Here is a 22,189-nt window from a genome sequence, read left to right as displayed (position 1 = left end):
TTTGTGTTGCATTTCCCATTATTATATTTTCTATTGAGAATTTGAATTCTCACCCTTCTGTTTGAATGTTACCCTTGGTTGGTAACGTGCAGGTTCAGAAGAGTAGTTGCTTGATTCGTGGTTTAGCCGAAGAGCTCCGAGGTTTCGTTTTGATTAGGTAGAGAGTCATATGCTCTGATCATGTAACACTTGGGGGTTTTCTTAGACTTATGTTCATGTTTGAATATTGCTATTTTCTATGTTTTATTGAATATTGGATGTATGTGATAACTTTTGGATATGTTAATTAAAGGCCGCTGTAGCCTAGAATTGTAATGTTCAAGTAACAAAGATATTGATGTTATTTGAATTTGGTAGATGAATATAGTATGTGATATATTCATTGAAATCTTTAATAGCAATTCAAATTGTTTTCCGCAAGCGTTTATGCATAATGTATGAGAACATGATATTACATTTGTGTTACAATATGATCTTTGCGTATTATGGATGTTGTATGTATGTTATTTTGGGATTTTCATTTGGTGAAAATCAACATGTGGCGCCCTTTTTCCTTTATGCATGCTTACTCTGTTTGATTGTATGATATATTTGGGGTTAGAAAATGGGTGTTACATTAGTGGTATCAGAGTATGGTCGACCAGTTGGTTAATAGTAGTTAATGTCTTTATTCCCGTTGTATTAGATTGGTGTATCTGACACGATCAATACTGTTTTGTTTGCTTTGGTTGTTGGTTGTCGTAGGACAATGGTTGCTGGGAGGAATGATGATGCCATTGTTGATGCATTAAGGATGTTGGCTGGATCTCTTGGTCAAGTTCCTCAAGCGAATGCTGGAAATCGGAATGGTGATGATGATGAGTATCGTGCGTTGGGGAAGTTCCAGAGGAACAATCCTCCTACCTTTGAAGGAGAGCATGAATCGGATAAAGCTCAAGCTTGGTTGAAGGCGATTGAGAAGATTTTTCGGGCCATGAATTGCACTGATGCTCAGAGAGTGCAATTTGGTACTCACATGCTGGAAAAGGAAGTTGAGGATTGGTGGAGCAATATGGCTCAAAGGGTTTAATGAGGAAGGTATTCAGGTTACTTGGGATCGTTTTCTAGATGCATTTTTGGAAAACTATTTTCCGGAAGATTGTCGTGGAAAGAAAGAGGTGGAATTTCTTGAATTGAAGCAAGGGAATGGTACCGTAGCGGAGTATGCTGCTAGATTTCAAGAGCTTATCAAGTATTGTCCTCACTATAATACTATGAATGCAGAGAGATCTAATTGTTTGAAGTTTGTGAATGGTTTGAGGCATGATATCAAGAAGGCGATTGGATATCAACAAATTACTCGATTTGCGGAGTTGGTTAATAAGAGTCGAATTCATGATGAGGATAGTAGGGAGAGTGCTTCTCACTACAAGGCTATAAATGAGAAGAAAGGTCAATATCGTGGAAAAGCGTATGATAATAAGAAGAAAGTTGGTTTTGGCGGAAAGCCAAGTGGGGGAGGATCTAGTGCTCCGATCAAGTGTTTCAAATGTTGTGTTGAGGGTCATCGTGTTGTTGATTGTCCCAAAGTTGAAGCGACATGTTTCAAGTGTGGCAAGAGTTGTCACAAGGCAAACGAGTGTAGAGGTTGTTCGAAAGTGACTTGTTACAATTGTGGGGAGCAAGGTCACATTAGCACCAAATGTGATAAGCCAAAGAAGGAACAAGCAAAAGGGAAAGTTTTTGCATTGTTTGGAGCGGAGGCTTCTACCGATGATAGGCTAATCCAAGGTACGTGCTTTATTAATGGTACACCTTTATTGCTATTATTGATACCGGTGCGACACATTCTTTCATTTCTTTGGATTGTGCTAAGAGGTTGAATCTTGTGTTATCTGATATGCGTAGAAGTATGGTTATTAATACACCTGCTATGGGTTCTGTTTCTACTTCTTTTGTGTGTTTGAATTGTCCTTTGAGTATTTTTGGTAGAGATTTTGGGATTGATTTGGTTTGTCTTCCGTTAGAGCAACTTGATGTGATTTTGGATATGAATTGGTTGGAATTTAATCGTGTGTATATCAACTGTTTTGATAAGACTGTTATTTTTCCTGAGATTGGTGTCAAGGAAGATTTGTTTTTGTCTGCTAAGCAAGTTGGTGTATCTATTCAAGATGGGGCTGAATTGTTTATGTTATTGGCAACCTTAGATGTGCATGAGAAGAGAACCATTGAGGAATTACCAATAGTTTGTGATTTTGCGGAGGTATTTCCTGAGGATGTAAGTGATTTACCGCCGGAACGTGAGGTTGAGTTTTCGATTGATTTAGTTCCTGGAACTAGTCCTGTATCGATGGCTCCATATAGGATGTCTACTTCTGAGTTGAAGGAGTTGAAGAGCCAACTTGAGGATTTGTTGGAGAAGAAGTTTATTCTTCCTAATGTATCGCCGTAGGGTGCACCTGCTTTGTTGGTTAAGAAGAAGGAAGGTTCTATGAGGCTTTGTGTCGATTATAGGTTTTGTTCTCACTGTGTTTAGATGATCATCTCCTTATGAGTTGTAGCTTAATATTGATTCCTTCTTTAAATTGGAATTGTGACACACCTTGATACTTTATCTTGAGAAATTCTTTGATGATTTTTTGAGGGTGATTTCTTGTTACACCCCTTATCTTGACTTTGCATTGTCTTGTTTGGGTACATGACATGATCACTTGTGTGTCTTTGCTTGACCATTATTCTAGATGTTGTTTAATACTTGTTTAAATGTCCATCTTGGGTATGATTAGATAATTAGGGTTTAGATGGTTATTCCATTTAGTCAGGGTTTTGGTGTTCCTTCTTGATATTTATATAGTCCACTTTTAACTTTTTCTTTTGTTTACTTACTTGTTGATTGCTTGCTTGATTCATATGTTCCCTTAGGTACTCATTCAAACTTAATCTTTGACCTTCCCCTCGCGTAATCAACTTTCGTACCTAGATCTTTTATTAGGATTTTATTGGTATTTTCCCTTTTCCTTTGTTGGAAACAATAAAGTTCAATGGAGACTCTTTCTCATTCGAGTTAAGCTAATCAATAGCTTAATCACAAAATTTCCCGCCGCTACACACCCGTAACAGTTGTTACGAGACGTAACAACAAGACGCTCTATACTTCCCAAATTTTGATGCCCATGCTAAAATCCAGTGGCATGTTACGGTCACCTGTAATGGCTATTACGGGCCATAACAGGCAAACATGTCTCTATCTTTGTGTTTCCTTTCTTGGTTCGATTTATTGTCGATTTGGGACATCTGCACATTCCAATTAGAGCTGATTCTATATTTAAAGGCATTGAAGCTAAATACTTCATCCATGTTTTGAATAAAATTTTAAAAATCATAGGTGGTTGAGTTTTAGAGGAATCCAGTTTTATCTTAGAATTTCTTTTTCATGCACTTATACTTTCATCGCTTTGTAGATGTCTCCATTGGAGTAGCTGGTTCAAATTATATTGAAGCTTTTCTTTTATTTAGGTTTTATTTGCTGCTTTATTTCCTATTGTTATTTTCTATTGTTAATTATGTATGCATCTACAAGAATTACTTTGATCGAATCATCTCTCATCATGACTAAGTAGTTTTCTAGGGACTAAGGGTCATGAAACCTGTCAATAATTATTTGTACGAATTAACTTAAGCCAATTGTGAGAATTTCATCCTTTTTATTTTAAACCCTAAGTTTTTGATTCAAACCTCGCCACAAAAGTGGGAGTGTTTTTAGGTGTTTACCTTAATCTGAAAGGACAAGTGTAAACGCCAGAAAGTAGTTTTTAAACAGTTAAGTCCGAAGTCATGAAAGTGATCAGATGAAATTGAGAAAATGAACCATTTTAATAGTTGTATAAAAGTAACGATCACTAACGAACGCTTTTGCGCGAGCGAAAGCCAACGAACGTCCCATTCGTCAAAGATAGGACAATACGCTTGTGAAAGTAAGTATTTTCCACAATAGTCTATTTTTCTATAAATTTGTGTCAAAATTCTCGTAATAGAAGAGCTTAAGCCATACGGGATAGTCAAAGATATGAGTCATGACCCTAAATCCTTTTTACCTTTAATATAATTTCAATTAAGCTATTTTCCAAAAGTACTTTTCAAATAAGCTGTTTTGACTTATGTGCTTTTTCACTTAAGCTGATTTATTTCCCACTATTCAATTGCTCTGGCTTTACACTGATATGATAGAATTTGGTAATTAACCATTGGTTTTTGAGGTTCGATAACTTTTTAACCAAATGATGATAAATTAGTGATCAGTACTAACATTGGAAGAATCTCTATTTCTTGTCTGATACATGTATTTATCTTCATGGATTAAATTCATCAGATGTTTCATTTCAGTCAACGGACATCTCTTGCTCGCATTGTATGCCTTATAAACCTCGTTAATGCTCATTAGATTTTCTGGATCTTTATCTTTTAAAGCAGCAACTATGTATTTGGGAGCCAAGTTGTATTTGGTCATGTCATTCACAAACTTTATTTTATAATCTTTTAAAGGACCTAGTACAGCATTCCCATTTAAGTCCTTAGCTAGCATATGATTGTGAAACTCACACCTGACTATGATCTTCCATCTGCTTTCACTTGGCATAGATCTCAGTATAAATGGACATTTCACTTTCATAGTAAATGTACCTACACACATAGCTTTCCTGTTATAATTTCCTCCTCTCTCATCCCATTAGTAGTAACCGAACAAATAGTAACAACAACAATACCATCTTGTTTACCAATGAATTACGCTCATGCCAAAACGTCAGCCTGAGAGGGGAATATTTGACATAGATAACGCATATTTAATTATTCTTATGATTTTGTTTTCATATCCTCCATAAAAGTAATCAAATTTTAGCATTAATAATTATTTTGCCCATATATATATATATATATATATATATATATATATATATATATATATATATATATATATATATATATATATATATATATATATATATATATATATATATATATATATATATATATATATATATATATATATATATATATATCATAATGTTTTGCAAAATATTTAAAATGCATAATATTTAAAATGCATACTATAAAAAATAACAGAAAAAGCTCACAAGTGTTGAACCCAACAATTACACAATTTTATTTCAGGACCTATCCACTAGGCAATGCATTCCAATTATTTAAAATTTTCCTCTAAGTTTTTATCTAACAAAAAACTATTTCATATTTAATACATTTAATACAAATTTATGTCATTTTTAATATTTTTAAAATGTGACATAAGAGATTGAATACGTTTTTATTAAGAAAATATCTTTATTTCATATTTAATAATTTTAAAAAGTAATTTAATTCAAATATAATTATTTTTACTAAAATCATGTAATAGTTATTTTAAAAATATATATTTATTAAATTTTTTTTAATATTTTTAAAATGTGATTGCATTTTTTAAAATATGTTTAAATATTTTCAATTATTTGTTAAAAATATTAAATAAGAACAAATAATTTTTTTTATTAAATAAGTATTAAATGTGAAATTTTTAAAATGTTTAATTCTATTTTAAATAATTAAAAATAACATTTTTAATACTATTATTAAACAATAAGCATTAAAGTCTTTTCAATATTATTAATGAGTTAAATAAATACATGCACTATTATTAATGTGATTAACATGGTTTATATAATATTACTAATAAATAAACAAAATAATTAACAAATAATTTATGAAATAAATACATGAAGGACAATTTCAAACCGTTAATGTAATATCTATTTTGCATATTGCAAGAAGATATGTAGCAGAAGATATGTAGAAGAGTGTTTTAATATTATAATTGGTACTCATGAACACGATTATTAGTCAAGATAGGTAGAAGAGTGTTTTAATATTGTAATTGGTACTCATGAACACGATTATTAGTCTCCCGCAAGCTCTTTCGGTTCCTTAGTATGAGCGTTTTGTTGGTGATTTTAGTATCATCAATGTATTTTGGTAGTAATGTGATTTACTTTAGGCCAAAGCAATTATACGTTAAGTTTGAAACGAGTTAGGGTAGTGCGGAGTGCACGCTCGTCGAGCCAAACGTGTAATTGAATATGAATAATAGAAACCGGGTTCCAAGGGGCGTAACAATTCGTTTAAATAGTTACACCCTTTCCCAACGGACATAACAATTCGTTTGAATAGTTGCACCCGTTCCAACAGACATAACTGTTTTCCGAAAAGGTGTGTCTGTTCGTTTCTATCATTGGTCTCCTATATAAGGAGTCTTTTGGTCTCGATTTGGAACACGAAATTACATACTTCCTCTTTACATTCTGATCTGTTCTCTATTGTCAGAAACAGATTGTTCTTCAAGAATTATCCCCGCAAAGATTTCGTGAACCCAGACAAGTATAGGGTCGAAATACTTTGTTCGGAAAGTGAACGAACACGATTCTTGAAGATATCCAGGATTATCATACAAATTCTCTAACAAACGAACAAAGTATTCTTTCTGATAATCATGGCTGAAGGAGGAAGCACCGTCAAGGAGATGACTAAAAATTTCGGAAAATTGGACAAGTTTCATGGACAATAATCGACATCACAAATCCGGGTACGCTTTTATATCTCATAGAAATCAATGCGCTGAGAAAGTTTTTATAATATCGAGATTCAAATATGAAATTTAGTCTAGCAATTAGTATAAGTGCATCATTAATAATATTATGATTTTGATAATAATTAAAAAGAATGTAACTGAAGCAATATATTATATTATTAACATAGTCTGAATCTTTTGTTATGAAAAAAAAAAGTATTCTTACTGTATTATAAATTTCATATATTAATTTTAGTTAGTTTCATTCCATATTGAAACATAAGCCATAATTGATTTTTATATCAATTTAAAGTTACTTGAATGAAATTGCACACTAGTAAACAAATGCATGTCTGGTATGCATGTAATTAATACTCATCAAGTGTGTTGGTACATTGCAACGAAATAGAACCATTGTATTGGTTCGGTACAGACTCTTAAATCTTTTTCACAGTAACTTTTTTTTTAAAAGAAAATATCACAAATTATGACCCCTATGCGTATGCAGTGTACAATATAGCATTTGTTATATCTATTATTTATTGGTATTCAAATAAATTGGATTTTAAATTTTTTGAAATATTATATTAAAAATTTGCTAATTAATAAAGTCATCAAATTTATTAAAGTTCATGATTTTAAATTATGCAATTGAGTTTTGATTTGTATTCTATGTGACTAACATGTTTATGTTCAATGAGACTTTTTATTATAAGACACATGAAGATCATTTAAAGATGGTTCATGACTTCTATGAATTTGGAGTCTTATTAAATCCCCTTATATAGAATTTTGAGAACCTTATTGCGGAGGATAAAGAATTCGAGATTCTCACAAGTTAAAAACATTGTGAGGAAGGTTCTCCAAGGATTGTTGAAAACACAAATCAAAAGTTCGTCAACGATTGCTATGCATTAAATATGTTTTGGATATATATTTAAAAGGAAGTATCATAATGATGATACACTAAACATCTACAAGAATTGATTAGTAACCAAAGGCTTCAGACAAAAAGAAGGGATTGATTATTTCGATACCTATGCTCCAGTTGCCCGTATCACTACTATTAGATTGTTGATTGCCTTGGCGGCTATTCATAATCTAGTGATTCATCAAATGGATGTCAAAACAACATTTCTGAATGGTGATTTGGAAGAAGAAGTGTATATGAAGCAACCTGAAGGTTTTGTAATGCTTGGTAATGAGCATAAAGTGTGTAAGCTAGTTAAGTCATTGTATGGGCTGAAACAAGCTCCGAAGCAGTGGCATCAAAAGTTTGATGAGGTTGTTTTGTCTAATGGTTTCATTCTAAACCAAGCTGACAAATGTGTATATAGAAAATTTGATACATCCGGTAAAGGAGTTTTCATTTGTCTATATGTTGATGACATGTTGATCTTTGGCACCGACCAAAATCAAGAATGATAAAACAAAGAACTTCTTGTCGTCAAAGTTCTCCATGAAAGATATGGGAGAAGCGGACGTTATTCTTGGTATTAAGATTAAACGGGAGAATATGGGGATTGTAATTATGCAATCTCATTACATTGAGAAAATACTCAAGAAGTTCAATTATGAAAATTGTTCTCCAGTAAGTACTCCCATGGATCCAGGAGAAAAGCTTATGCCAAATACAGGTAAACCTATGGATCAACTCGAATACTCAAGAGCTATAGGCTCTTTGATGTATGCTATGATTAGCACTGAACCGGATATTGCTTATGCGGTTGGAAAGTTGAGCAGATTTACTAGTAATCCTAGTAGACATCATTGGCATGCGATAACTAGGGTATTCAAGTACTTGAAGGGTACTATGAATTATGGATTGTCATATATGGGATTTCCTTCGGTGTTAGAGGGTTATTCGGATGCTAGTTGGATAAATAATGTTGAAGATTCATCCTCTACAAGTGGATGGGCGTTCTTGCTTGGGGGAGGTGCCATCTCATGGGCTTCCAAGAAGCAAACATGTATAACTAGTTCCACAATGGAATCTGAGTTTGTAGCATTAGCTGCTGCTGGTAAAGAAGCAGAATGGCTAAGGAACTTGGTATATGAGATTCCGATATGGCCTAAACCGATATCACCAATTTCTATCCGTTATGATAGTAGTGCCACACTGGCTAAAGCATATAGTCAAATATACAATGGAAAGTCTAGACATTTGGGTATTAGACATAGTATGATTAGGAAATTAATCATGAATGGGGTGATATCTATTGAGTTTGTTCGGTCGCAACAAAACTTAGCTGACCACTTGACGAAGGGGTTAGCAAGAGACTTAGTGAAGAAGTCGGTAATTGGGATGGGATTAAAGTCCATTTAAATCTATTAGTTATGGTATACCCAATTCCCTTCTAATACAACGTTAGAAGCAGAATTCAATGTGGAAAGATCATAGTTAAAGATTGGAGCAATTGTGTTTATCTTCCCATGGTATATGCTCAGACCTGCAAGTGATGGCTAGGTTGAAGTATATCTTCTTAATGGTTCTTTTGAAAATTTGCTAATGCAGGTGCAAGATTAAAAGGATCACCTATGTGAGCATGAAGTTTTGCCGCTTCAAGAAGCTTGGACTTGGCTTCCTATATGCTTATTAATGGATAAGGACACATGGCTTGTAAAGTGTCAAGTATGAATAGTAGAGTATTGTAAGAAACATATGTGTACTATATCTTTAGATATTCAAATGGATAGACGGGTTCAATCATTGTGACACCCCGATTTTCGAATATTTGGAATGTGTATTTGTACTGAGATGAAAATATAATCGTAAGACATTTTCTTCTATGCATTTGTTTGATCGTTATACCTGAAAGTAAATCAAGGATTATACAAAAATGGGGGGAGTTTGTTGGTGATTTTAGTATCATCAATGTATTTTGGTAGTAATGTGATTTACTTTAGGCCAAAGCAATTATACGTTAAGTTTGAAACGAGTTAGGGTAGTGCGGAGTGCACGCTCGTCGAGCCAAACGTGTAATTGAATATGAATAATAGAAACCGGGTTCCAAGGGGCGTAACAATTCGTTTAAATAGTTGCACCCTTTCCCAACGGACATAACAATTCGTTTGAATAGTTGCACCCGTTCCAACAGACATAACTGTTTTCCGAAAAGGTGTGTCTGTTCGTTTCTATCATTGGTCTCCTATATAAGGAGTCTTTTGGTCTCGATTTGGAACACGAAATTACATACTTCCTCTCTACATTCTGATCTGTTCTCTATTGTCAGAAACAAATTGTTCTTCAAGAATTATCCCCGCAAAGATTTCGTGAACCCGGACAAGTATAGGGTCGAAATACTTTGTTCGGAAAGTGAACGAACACGATTCTTGAAGATATCCAGGATTATCATACAAATTCTCTAACACGTTTTAAACAATTGGTCTCTCTATAAAATCCGTTATTCTGGTCCTTAATTTTTATGACCTTTGAGTTTTGTGATCCCTTCAATTTTGCTTAGGTGACAATGATGATTAGGATTTAAAAAGTTATTTAAATTATGCGGAAATACTTACTAGATTAATTTATTAATTAATTTTTTTATAGATTAAATTAATAATTTTATAATTACGTAGAAATACTTACTAGATTAATTTACTAATATTTTTTAGATTAAATTAATAATTTTAAATTGATTATTTTATAAATTAATTAATTAAAATTTTTAATAGAAATATTTTGGACCTAAACCCATTTATTTTCAACATCAATACAATACACAGGAATTAGAGAACCCTAATTAATTCGTAAGAAAAAAGTTTCTATTTAAATAATATTTTAGTAGGTGTATTTTATAAATTAATTTTAATTGATATAAAATGGTTTTGTAAAATATTTAAATGTAATTTTAGTAGGTGTATTTTATTTAAAAATTTATTATTATAATATATTAAGTATTTCTAATAATTAAAATATAATAAAAAATGATTGATATAACTGTTATTTATAAGTTAATATATGAAAAATACATTGGTTTAATCGTAAGTCATTAGAAGTCTCTTGTTAAATAAAATTAAAATAAATAAAAAAATAGTGAATATTTGGACTCTAATTTTTGTAAGGGACTAAAATGGATTTTGACTCTAACTCTTAATATTATTATAAGTTATAAATATGTACCAACAAAATCACTTCAATTAACTACTGAATTGGCACTTTCAATCATAATAGTAGATTTTTATTTGTTTGAATTATAATTTAAATCGAATACTAGAATCCAAAAAGTGTACTTAAGCACACAAAAAATGGGAAAAGAAAGGATGATGAAGAGTTCCATAAGAAACTCAAAAAAATAAACTTGATTTTATTCATGGAACTCAAAAGATTAATTATGGAGTAGAGAGGCCTAAGGGAAAGATTCTCATTACATTGAAATGTAACTCTTTTCTCACCATCTCACTCTTTTATTTCACAAAACAAAATCAATAACAACCAAATTATATATATATATATATATATATATATATATATATATATATATATATATATATATATATATATATATATATATGGGAGCGTATCCGGTGAGAACTGATATCTATTGTGAGAAATGAGAACTAATAATATTAATCTTTTGATTTAATTAACGCTTCAGATTTCTTTATTTCATATAAAGAGCATCTCACTGAATTACTTCCATGATACTTAATATTTAAAAATTCCATAAATAGAGAATCTTATCATAGTTATTTTTTATTTATTATGCTAATATTTGGTATAAATAAAGATTAATATTTTTCTTAGGCTAATAAATAAAGACTAATATATATTTTTTAATTTCAAAAAATTAAATAAATAATAAATTTTTAGTTTGCCAATATATAATAAGCACCATAATTATTATATTATTATTAGAATAGTAAAATTTATTTAAAATGTTAGTAACTTATAAATATGTAAAAGTAAATTTTGTCAATTTGCTAATAAATAAATCAACTCAATTAAAATATAGTTGATAATTTTAAATTCTTATCAAATTAATATATATGTAATAAATCAATAACATTTATTTTAAACGGTCACAATAGTTAAAGATAAAAAATAAAATATTTATTAACTTGAAATGGTCACAATAGTAAAACATTCAAAGTAAAACATTCAAAGACATAAGTAATAAATATACGGTCCATTTTTTAATATTTAATATTAAATAAAAATATAACTAATAAATCAATAATATATTTTTATTTAAAATTGTCACAATAGTAAAACATTCAAAGATAGAAAATTACTTTTATTTATAATAGATTTGTTTATTGAAAATTATAGATCAATAAATATATATATATATATAGATTGTCGCACGCTCGCGAAAATGTGAACAGAGTCGCCACCAATATATTTATCCCATAAAGGGAAAGGAATATCAGAAAACCTAAGATGGATAAGAACGAGGTCTTTCGACCAGAGATAGGGTACGGGAGTCGGTTACGCAAGGGGAAGGTGCTAGCACCCCTCACGCCCATCGTACTCGATGGTATCCACCTATGTTTGTTGCTATCTAAAGGGTGTATAAATCTAAAGCTTAATTACTAAGGGAATGCATGCAAATGAATACAAAAGAAACACGGGGAAAATAAGGTTTATAAATAGTTGTGCTCGCTTAGGCCCCGCGACCTAATGCCTACGTATCCTTTTCAGGAATCAGAGCGCCGTAGTTTGGCTCTTTAATTTCTGTTTGTTTTTGTGTTTTTTAGTGGACGAAGTTACATTCGCACTCCGCTGCTCGACCTCTGGAGTCTTAAGCTGGGAATGGAGCGGAAATAACATGTCCGATTAAAGAATGCCTCGGAGGCGAGATAGAGAAGAGAGTCTGAGCGTTTCAAGGAAATCCCTTAAGCAAGGGAAACTCGAGTTACTCTTTGGTTTGTGTTTTTTAGAGGTTGGGAACTTACGCCTGAATGGAACCCTTAAGCAAGGGAGCTCCAAGCACTCGAACATCCCTTAAGCAAGAGAAGTTACAAGCTTCCATTCCCTTTTTATTAGTCAAAGTATTTATTAGTCATTTTTTATGAGTTTTCTTGGTATTTTTTATGGGAAATTAAGTCAAGCATTTGTTAGATGTTTTGAAGTTGAAAAGGAAAAGAACTAGCCTAGAAACTAGCCTAAGTATGAAAGGGATTTCTACCTAATGTTGTCATGGTTTCTACCTATGGTTAGGAGAAAGAGATACATGAAAATTAAGGCACAATTAGAAGTCAAGATTGAGAATGATATAATGGTGCAAAATTTACACACAAGCATGAAGCATCAAACCAAAAATATAGTACAAATTGAATTAAAAAATACTACTATTTTTTATTGGTTTTATGAAAGAGAATTGAATTACAAATCAAGTAGAAGACTAAAACAAAATAGCCTAAACTATCATTTTATGTGTTGATTTTATTGAGAAAATTGGATTAGAAATTAAAAGAAAATTAGACTAAACTAATATCTTTTTAGTGACTATTTTTATGCCAAAAAATGGATTAAAGTCTAAAAATTATTGAAAAAAATTAGTTTATTTATTAAAAATAAAATAGTAAAACTAGTTTAAAATTTGAATTTTAACATGGTGAAAATATGAGTTCAAAGGGGGTGCAGTACTGAATACATGGTGGTGCAATTAGTAATGAACGCAGGCCCACTCAGGTCAAGGCCCAGGGTGGTTTTTTGTGTTGGATTTTCAGAAAAAAAGATGGGAAACGGGCCAGATGGGGGGTGTGGCGAGCAAAACGTGAGAAAGCCCAGGATTGTTATTGTTGATCCATATTTATTCTTTCAGATTTTAATCAGTATTAATTATTCACATTAACTCCACTATACACACAATTTATATTTAAAAAACCTAATTATTTTAATTAACCATGTTCAATTTTCATATTAACAGCTAATGACCTAATCTTATATATAAATGCAAGGTTGTCATGATGGCAACCCTAGCCATGTGTCATCATGATAACAACTCTTGACAAACTTTGACACATGTCACTCTAATATCAATCCTAATTCTACTTTTTTAAAAAATTGATTTTACATTAATAATTATTAATAAAAACTCTAATTATAAGTACAAACTTTAATTATACAAATTCTATATTAAGATAAATAATAATAATTATTATAATATTTATAATAATAATATAATAATAATAATATTAAACCACCAGTATTAATAATAATAATTATATAATATCTAACTAATAATAATATTAAAAATAATAATAATAATAATAACATATTCAATTAGCACTATTATATCTTATTATTCTAATTCTCATTTTTTATATAAAAAGTCTTTAATTCTCCAACAATAAAAATAATAATAATAATAATTATTATTATAAATATTTATTTAATTTAAATATAAATATCAAATAAGTTTTGTTTAAAAAAACTGTCAAATAAATATCTTATAAATTTTTTATAATTTATATCCCATTTAACATTCTTTAATGTATTAAATCCCATTGCAATATTAACAAATTATGTTTTTTTAATTATTCTCTTTTATTTATTTTGTTTAATAATAGAATTATAATTTTTATATAATTATGAATTACTTAGTTTTTCTAAATAATAAATACAAATCAAAAATATTAAAAGATTAATAAAATTGATATAATATTATAATTATATAATATCCAAATATCTAAAAACAAATATTAAAAAATGTATATAACTAATTTATTATAGATAATAAATAAAAAATATAAATACAATTTATTAATGTTTTTTCTATTATTATTTTTCAATAATTCATTTTACCATTTAGTTTTTCTTTTTCAGTGATTACATTATTATTAAAAAATATAATTATTTATCACGGACTAATATGTACTATATATAATTAATCAATAATCATGTAATTTTTTTTAACGTCCCACTATTATCCCACCTCTGCTATATATATTTCTTCATGCTAGCATAAGAATTAAACTTTTGAATGTTAGGTTGAGACTATTTTAAGGTCATATCTTCATCTTCATCTTCATCTTCTCTTATATTTTATTTTCATTTTATTAAAAAAATCATATTATATCATAATAAAATTACGGTAATATTCTTTTCATCTTACTCGCACGCTTTTCCCTTTTTCAATCTATGTTTTACTTATTTTCTTACAATTAATATTTTTTTATATTAAAAATATGATTAACAAATTATTAAGAGCAAATTATACAAACTTACCCGTGCATCGCACGGGCAAACTACTAGTTAACATTAACAAAATAAAAGGGGGGAAAATTAGGGCTTACAATTATGACGCATCAGCTTCCTCTCAACTCATCTTCTTCTCTCTCACGAATGAAACGGCGCCGGGGAGTCCTCTTTCTTCTCAGATTCGCGGTGGCAGGCGGCGATGGTGGCGACAACAAGCTCTCTCCCCGATCAGAACTCTTTGCTCGTTTTCAACCTTGATTCTCGCCGACGAACCTCCTCCGCCTTTCTCGATCTTGATCGATTGCAAAAACACTCGAGGAACTGAAGGTGAAGGTTAACGAAGATATGCGAGGACGATTGGCATCGAGATGATCGGTGGAGATGAAGATGTTCGATGCAAGATTGATACAGATGCGTTTTTGTTAACCTTCCTTCTCTGATCTTTTATTCAATGTCAGCTTTGGTTTCTCCTTCTTCTTCTTCCTTATTGTTGCGTTTTTGCTTTCTGAATCTTGCTTTGTATTGCACTGTGGTTGATGTGGTTGCAGATGAGAAGCTGAAGGCGGTCGGCGGTGGTTGCAGAGATGAAGATGGCTGAAGGCGATTTGGCGGTGGTGACTTGGTGATGTTGTGAAGAAGGTGAGAAATGATCGTGGTTATGGTTGATGAATGAAGAGAGAAAGAGCAATGGTCGAGAAATGACTCTGGATTGTGGAAGAAGGTTGAGGATTCGAGAGATTGGTGAAGATTGATGCTGAAGGTTGATTAGGGATGATGGAGAATGGAAGTGAAGTGGTTTGAAGATGATTTATGGAGCATGAAGATTGGTGAAGAAAAAGAATGGAGAAATGGAAGATTGTGTGGTGAAGTGAAGATGATGATTGAAGAAATTGGAAGATAGAAATGGTTGAAGATTCTGAGTTCTAAAGAAAAAGAGGAGAGTTGAAGAAGGTGAAGATGGAGGTGAATGAAGATGAAGATGGTGAATTGTGGAAAATGGTGTGTGAAGATTTTGAGGCTCTACCCTTCTTCCTTCAAAGTCTGCAAGCGAGACAATGATGAAGACTGATAGTGCTTTTTTTTTCTGGTCGATTGTAGGTGGGTGGAGCTGACTATTTATAGGAGCAATCATTGGGTGATCATTAGGAATCCTTAGATGTGGGACTCAGCATTATAGCTTGCAAGGTATTTTTTCAGTTTCTTGAATGTGGGACTCTGTTTTAAATTCGATTTTTTTGTATTGTGCAGGAGGAATATGGCAAGGTCTTGAAGAATGGATAGGAGGCAAAGCAAGAACATCGTTTTGGATCAGTTTGGTAAGTGATTGTTTGGTTAGATTGTAGTTGATAGGAAAGGTTATGTCAGTTATTTCGGTTATATGTTAGGAATTTAGGAGTTGAAATGGGACTGTTTTCTTTTGAAAGTTAGTTATGGAATGTAATAGGTTGTGAAGCTTCAGTTAGAAATTAGTTTGTTAGGGCTGAATGCTAGTAAGGGCAAGTTTGAAAGTTGGTTAGAAGCCAGAGAACAGATTAACTCATAACTGAAATATTAGTTACACAAGGTGGTTAGAAAATAGATACAGTTAGAATTAGTTATGTGTATGAGGTGCTGTTAGAAACTGTTTTTATTTTGAACTTTTGGATGTTGTTTTTAGGATGTGTGAATACAGGGGCTGATTTTGGTTTGAATGTGCAGGGCTGCAGATTTTGCGAATGGTTTTTGAGCCTATCACTGAGTTCTTGGAGGAATCGCTTCTGGTCCTCATGGAATGTCTGTAATGTCACCGCCGTGAACTTCTTCAGCTGTATCAAAAGCCTTTCCAGTTTCAGCACTTAGCCAGTCCATATTCTTAAAGAGCCATCCTTGGATGCTGTAATTATCGGCTCAGAATTTAGGGACAAGCATGACCAAGTTACTGCATTCTTGTGCCTTTTAAAGCTGTATAACATTTGGAATTTCCTTGACAGATCCATCTTTTGCATATGCAATTTCCCTGGCCTTAACATCTGAAGTAAAGCTGCAGCCGCAATGGAGCGCCCATATAGTAGCCATGTTATCTTTAAGTTGATTTGTATCTTTTTTCTAGTTTCCCATGAACATAGATTATGTGATGGACACACAATGGTAATGCATAAGGTGTTTTTTTCCCTTTTTTTGAATTCTTGTGGAACGAAGCTTATAGAGGCAATGTAATCTTGATAACTTTGTATGCATTTGTGACTTTGAATGAAGACTTGGATATGCTTGGTCTTAATTAGGATTTTGGCATTTTTATAATCGGACTTTGCAATGAAATTTTGACTTTGTAAGCTTATAGTGAATCATGAGGTAATTTGTGACTCAAGTAGGTAAAATACCACTTATCTTATATTCAACGAGAACAAAGCGACCACCTTTTCATTTGATCGATTCCAAATCAAATTGTATTACGAGCAAGCGAAGGGATAGTGCCTTGCAGAACCTTTTGAAAACGAATTTGTCTTGAAGCATAGAGGAAATGAAAACTAATCCCACTATTAATAAACTTCAATAATCTTAAGCAAAGAACCAAAACTTCAATCCTCCATAAAATACAAAATTGATGGCTAGAGATGTGGGGAGAATCAATACGTAGAACCAAGTAACTTTATTTGAATCCGTGATGAGACCATATGCACTTGACATTCTTTGAGAGATTTTGATAAGGATACCGTTTGTAGCTTGGTAATTTTGAACGAAGGAGAGAGCCTTAAAAATCAAGGAGAACGATAATTACCAATGTCCTCGATCCCAATAATAGTTATTGATTAAATGAATGTATGAGTTGTTTATGACCTAAGATGTAGATGAAATGAGAAGACATAAGCCAATTAGATGGTAAAATGGATGGGCAAATTTTGGGGTGCAACAGCTGCCCCTATTTAATCGTCTTAGACCTGAAGGTGAGATTGGCGCTAGCCTTTCGAGCATTCAAGGTAGAAGAAGATTAAATATCAAGTGAACCTGAAAATTTGCCTAAGAAAGATGAGATCCACTAGGGAAGAAATGGTGTCAAATCCACTGAGGAAGAATGCATTAATTATGGATTGAACATATTAACTCTGGGTTAGAAATGAAATAAACATCAACTCTGGGTTGAAAAAGTAAAGTGGGTCAACTCTGGGTCGAAGAATGGAGGGAAGTCAACTCTGGGTTGAAGAATGGAAAGGGAAATCGGTATTAATGGGACAAGATATAGGCATCAACTCTGGGTTGAGATAGAAAGTAAGAACATAAACTCTGGGTTGAAAAACAAGAGATAGACATCAACTCTGGGTTGAGAGAAGGTAATTCAACTCTGGGTTGAAAATGGTGAGGTGAACAGTTAGGAATGATCGTCAACTCTGGGTTGAGAAAAAATAAAGAAAGAAAACCGTCAACTCTGGGTTGAGTGGGAAGAAGATAAGCATCAACTCTGGGTTGAATAAAAGTCAAACGTCAACTCTGGGTTGAATAAAAGGTGACCGTCAACTCTGAGTGAGTGGGGAAAAGGTAAGGGTCAACTCTGGGTTGAATAAAGGAAGACCGTCAACTCTGGGTGAGTGGGGAAGGATAAAGGATGACCGTCAACTCTGGGTTGAGTGGGAATAGGATCAACTCTGGGTTGAATAAAAGATAACCATCAACTCTGGGTTGAGTGGGAAAAACAAAAGAAAACCGTCAACTCTGGGTTGAGTGGGAGAGAGAAATAATCAATAAGAAGTATCCTTCAACTCTGGGTGAGAGGGAAAAGAAGAGATCAATTCTGGATTGGACAAATGATAACCGTCAACTCTGGGTTGAGTGGGAAAAGGAAAGGATCAACTCTGGGTTGAATAACCATCAACTCTGGGTTGAGTGGAAAGAACAAACAATAAGAAATATCCGTCAACTCTGGGTGAGAGGGGAAGAGAAAAGATAACCGTCAACTCTGGGTTGAGTGGGAAAATGAGGAAAGGTAATCATCAACTCTGGGTTGAGTGGGAAAAGACAAAAGATAACCGTCAACTCTGGGTTGAGTGGGAGAGGACAAAATATAACCGTCAACTCTGGGTTGAGTGGGAGAGGATAATTAACTCGGGGTTAAAAGATGAAAGGAAAATCAACTCTGGGTTGAACACAAAAACATCAACTCTGGGTTGAAGAAAGATGAACGTGATTGACTTTGGGAGATGACACCACAATGTTAACTCTGAGTGATCCAGTGGATTATCAATTGAATGCTTATAGAGATCCCATCTGATGAGTAACTTGGCTTATGCTTCACATGCAAATGTTTGATTTGTTTTATGCACTTCTGGAGATGCAATGCAATGGATTCTATATGCAGTGTACTGATGGATTGTTCAGGGTTTCTGCTTTGATGTGGAATAGATTAAGTGGAGTTCTGAACTCTGCTCGATTCATGATAGGGTGGATGCCCCTGATTTGTTGATGATTGGATCATGCGGGTGAAATGATAATGAGAATGCAATGATATGCATGATGATTGTATGATTATGAATGGGATGATAGTCTCCAAGATACCAGGAGTGGATGGAGTATGCCTTTGTAGAAGATTATTGCTTGAAGGATAAAACTTGTGAAGGTGAGGTGTTTGACTTGACTCCTCGGCACTTGTCTTGATATCTGACATTTGCTTGGGGATGAAAAAATGAATTGTCACTAGCTTGCCCCAGCTTGTATGACCTTTTGAGATAGAATTTTGACATGCTTGAATCATGGGGATGTGCAATGGTCTGCCCCAGTGTGGATGAAGGGATGAATGCTCCAGATTGAAGGGAACTCTTCCACCAGATGGGTGCTTCAGAGATTTGCTTTGTGGATGACCAACCTTTGTAAGATTACTTGACTGACTTTCGATGTTAAACTTTCCTTGGTATCAAGTACTTAATTTCTGATTAGAGACAATTCTGTTTTGAAAAAGATAATGTGAATGCAATGCACATGTTAATCTCAAAGAAAAAGTTTTATTTGTCAAAATGTTGTACTGATACTAACACAAATGACACAGCAACATTAGGAGTCAGTTTGACATGATTTTACAGTTTGTATGCTTTTGGAACGAACCCTGCTTCAATTAGGACTTTTGAGGGTTGTAACATGGTCGGGTTCACGGTTTAAGAAACAAAGGATAAAGGCTCAAGTTCTACTTAACCCACCCCTCTTCGTGATGTTCTCCAGTCCTACGTTCAGTTAGCTTGACACGAGTGTTCGCCTTTCAGGAAGGAATGTGATGGATGAGGATCCTTTATGGCTTTGATGGAGGTGGCAGCCACCCTTTGGTGTTTTCGTTGATGATCATAACAACTTGCCCCTTGGAGGATTTTTCTTTTGCTTTGCCCTTTTTTTTTCCCTAATTTTTGCCTGGACAAAAAGTTTCTTTTGAATCTTGGTGTTCGTTGTCCAGCGGGATATGCCCTAATTTTTGCCTAAGTCATTTGCTTTAAAGCTTTTATTTTTTTTTGACTTAGCAGGCTATTGCTTCTCTTTTTTTTTTTATCATGATTCATAACTTTCTTTTTTCATTCTTTTTGTCTCGTTCGGGAACAAGTTGTATGACTTTGATGATTGACTTGTTGAAAAAGTTGTGACTGCCTTTTCTCAATGAATGAGAGACATCCATTGTGGATTGTGCTCTTCTTCTTTGTTGTGAGATATAAGATATGATTGATCCTCTGATGGAATATCTGAAAGTTGAGCGCTCGGTCGCACTAACTGAAGACTACCCTGCCCCTGGTTAAGACGAAGGGTTTCATTATGTATTATTTTTTTTTTTTTTTTTTTTTTTTTTTTTGAAAAGAAACTACTACTCCTTAGGCTCAAAGGGGTTTACGAAGGTTTCACTCCCTTATAGCTCCAGTGTTTAGGAATTGAAACAATGCCTGTACATCGTCAGCAGGATCTTGTTCCAAAAGCATACAATTAGTGATTCATGTGTTTTTGATTCATCATTCTCCTTTTTTAGTTGCTTAAGACAAATGAGTGAAGTATCAATGAACATAATGACAAAGATGAAATGATTTGAGAAAAACATGTATATTACATTTTTATTTATTCAAACAGAATGAGTTTCTTACAATGGATAGTTCTTGATAACAACAAAAGTAGTACAATTGAAAATACTAGAGAAATCTATACAATGGCAAGTTTGGCCTTATTCTAATGCAAATGACAAACATAAAAGTCTTCATGTTCCACTGGTGGAAGCTCCATTGTGAGGTGGCATGGGATTGTTGACCACATTAGGTGCCACAGGTGCGAATGTAATCTCTTTTGCATCAATCAGATCCTGAACCCTGTCCTTGAGAACTCTGCATTCTTCAGTAGTGTGACCAGATCCTCCAGAGTGGAATTCACACTTGGCATTAATCTTGTAATTAGGAGGGAGAGGATCAGGAGGAGGCCTCGCTTCAGCTAATTGAATCAGTTTTTGATCAAGCAAGGCGGCGAGAAGTTGGCTATAGGTCATTGGTACACGATCATACACCCTTTTAGGCCTATTCTGCCTCTGTTGACCTTGTCTCTGTTGATAACCTTGTTGTTGAACATATTGCTGATAGGGGACCCAAGGTTTTTGGCCAGCAGGTGCCACATAAGCTTGAGGAGCGGCGGCGGCCACTTGATAGCGAGGAGCTTGATCTTGAGCATAGGTAGCACTAGTCTCACCTTCCTTCTTTTTGACAAAGTTACCTTGAGGCTTCTTGTACCCATATTGGTTTGCAGCAGCAGTATTGGCGGGATTCTGGATCTTACCAATCTTCAAACCGTTCTCAATTCTTTCACCAATCCTGACCAGATCGGAGAAACCAGAAGAAACACTTCCAACCATTCTCTCATAGTAATGCCCTTGAAGAGTGTTCATGAACATGTCAACCAATTCAGATTCAGAAAGTGGTGGATTAACTTGAGCAGCCATTTCTCTCCACCTTTGAGCATATTCTTTGAATGTCTCATTGGTTCTTTGCACTTGATTCTGCAGTTGCAACCTAGTCGGTGCCATGTCGATGTTGTATTGGTATTGCTTGAGAAAGGCATCATACAAATCCTTCCAAGATCGGATCCTATTACGCTCCAGATTCATATACCAGTTCAGAGATGCCCCAGACAAGCTATCTTGAAAGCAATGGATGAGCAATGGTTCATTGTGAATGTGAGAAGCCATCTTACGACAGTACATGATAATGTGGCTCTTCGGACAGCTCAAACCCTTGTACTTCTGGAAGTCGGGAGTCTTGAACTTAGGAGGGACAACCAGATTAGGAACTAGGCACATCTCTTCAGCATCCATTCCATAGGCACTAAAACCTTCAATAGCTCGAATCCTTTCCTCAAGAATTTTGTACTTCTCAGCAGATCTCTCAACGGGTCGAGCTCTTTCAGCAGTTGGTATTGTTTGCATTTCTGGATTAGCAGACTGAGGACCACAGAAAGCAGGATAAGGG

The 22,189-nt window shown here is 33.4% G+C and overlaps 2 protein-coding genes across 2 annotated transcripts; one reads left to right on the top strand and one right to left on the bottom strand.

The window, feature by feature from the left end:
* The first annotated feature begins 748 nt into the window (after positions 1-748).
* LOC131631811 (uncharacterized) lies at positions 749-2,434 on the top strand. The gene is made up of 4 exons (XM_058902581.1): positions 749-861; positions 995-1,201; positions 1,301-1,588; positions 2,347-2,434. Exons 1-4 carry the CDS (start codon positions 749-751, stop codon positions 2,432-2,434), a joined length of 696 nt encoding a protein of 231 aa, XP_058758564.1.
* A 1,836-nt stretch (positions 2,435-4,270) lies between these two features.
* On the bottom strand, positions 4,271-4,651 carry LOC131631810 (uncharacterized). The gene has a single exon (XM_058902580.1). The coding sequence runs from the start codon at positions 4,649-4,651 to the stop codon at positions 4,271-4,273; it is 381 nt and encodes a 126-aa protein (XP_058758563.1).
* Positions 4,652-22,189: the final 17,538 nt, after the last annotated feature.

The sequence above is a fragment of the Vicia villosa genome, unplaced genomic scaffold (assembly GCF_029867415.1).
Source record: "Vicia villosa cultivar HV-30 ecotype Madison, WI unplaced genomic scaffold, Vvil1.0 ctg.000864F_1_1, whole genome shotgun sequence".
Taxonomy (NCBI): domain Eukaryota; kingdom Viridiplantae; phylum Streptophyta; class Magnoliopsida; order Fabales; family Fabaceae; genus Vicia; species Vicia villosa.
The sequence above is the reverse complement of the archived record's forward strand: the minus strand, read 5'-3'. Positions and strand labels throughout refer to the sequence as shown.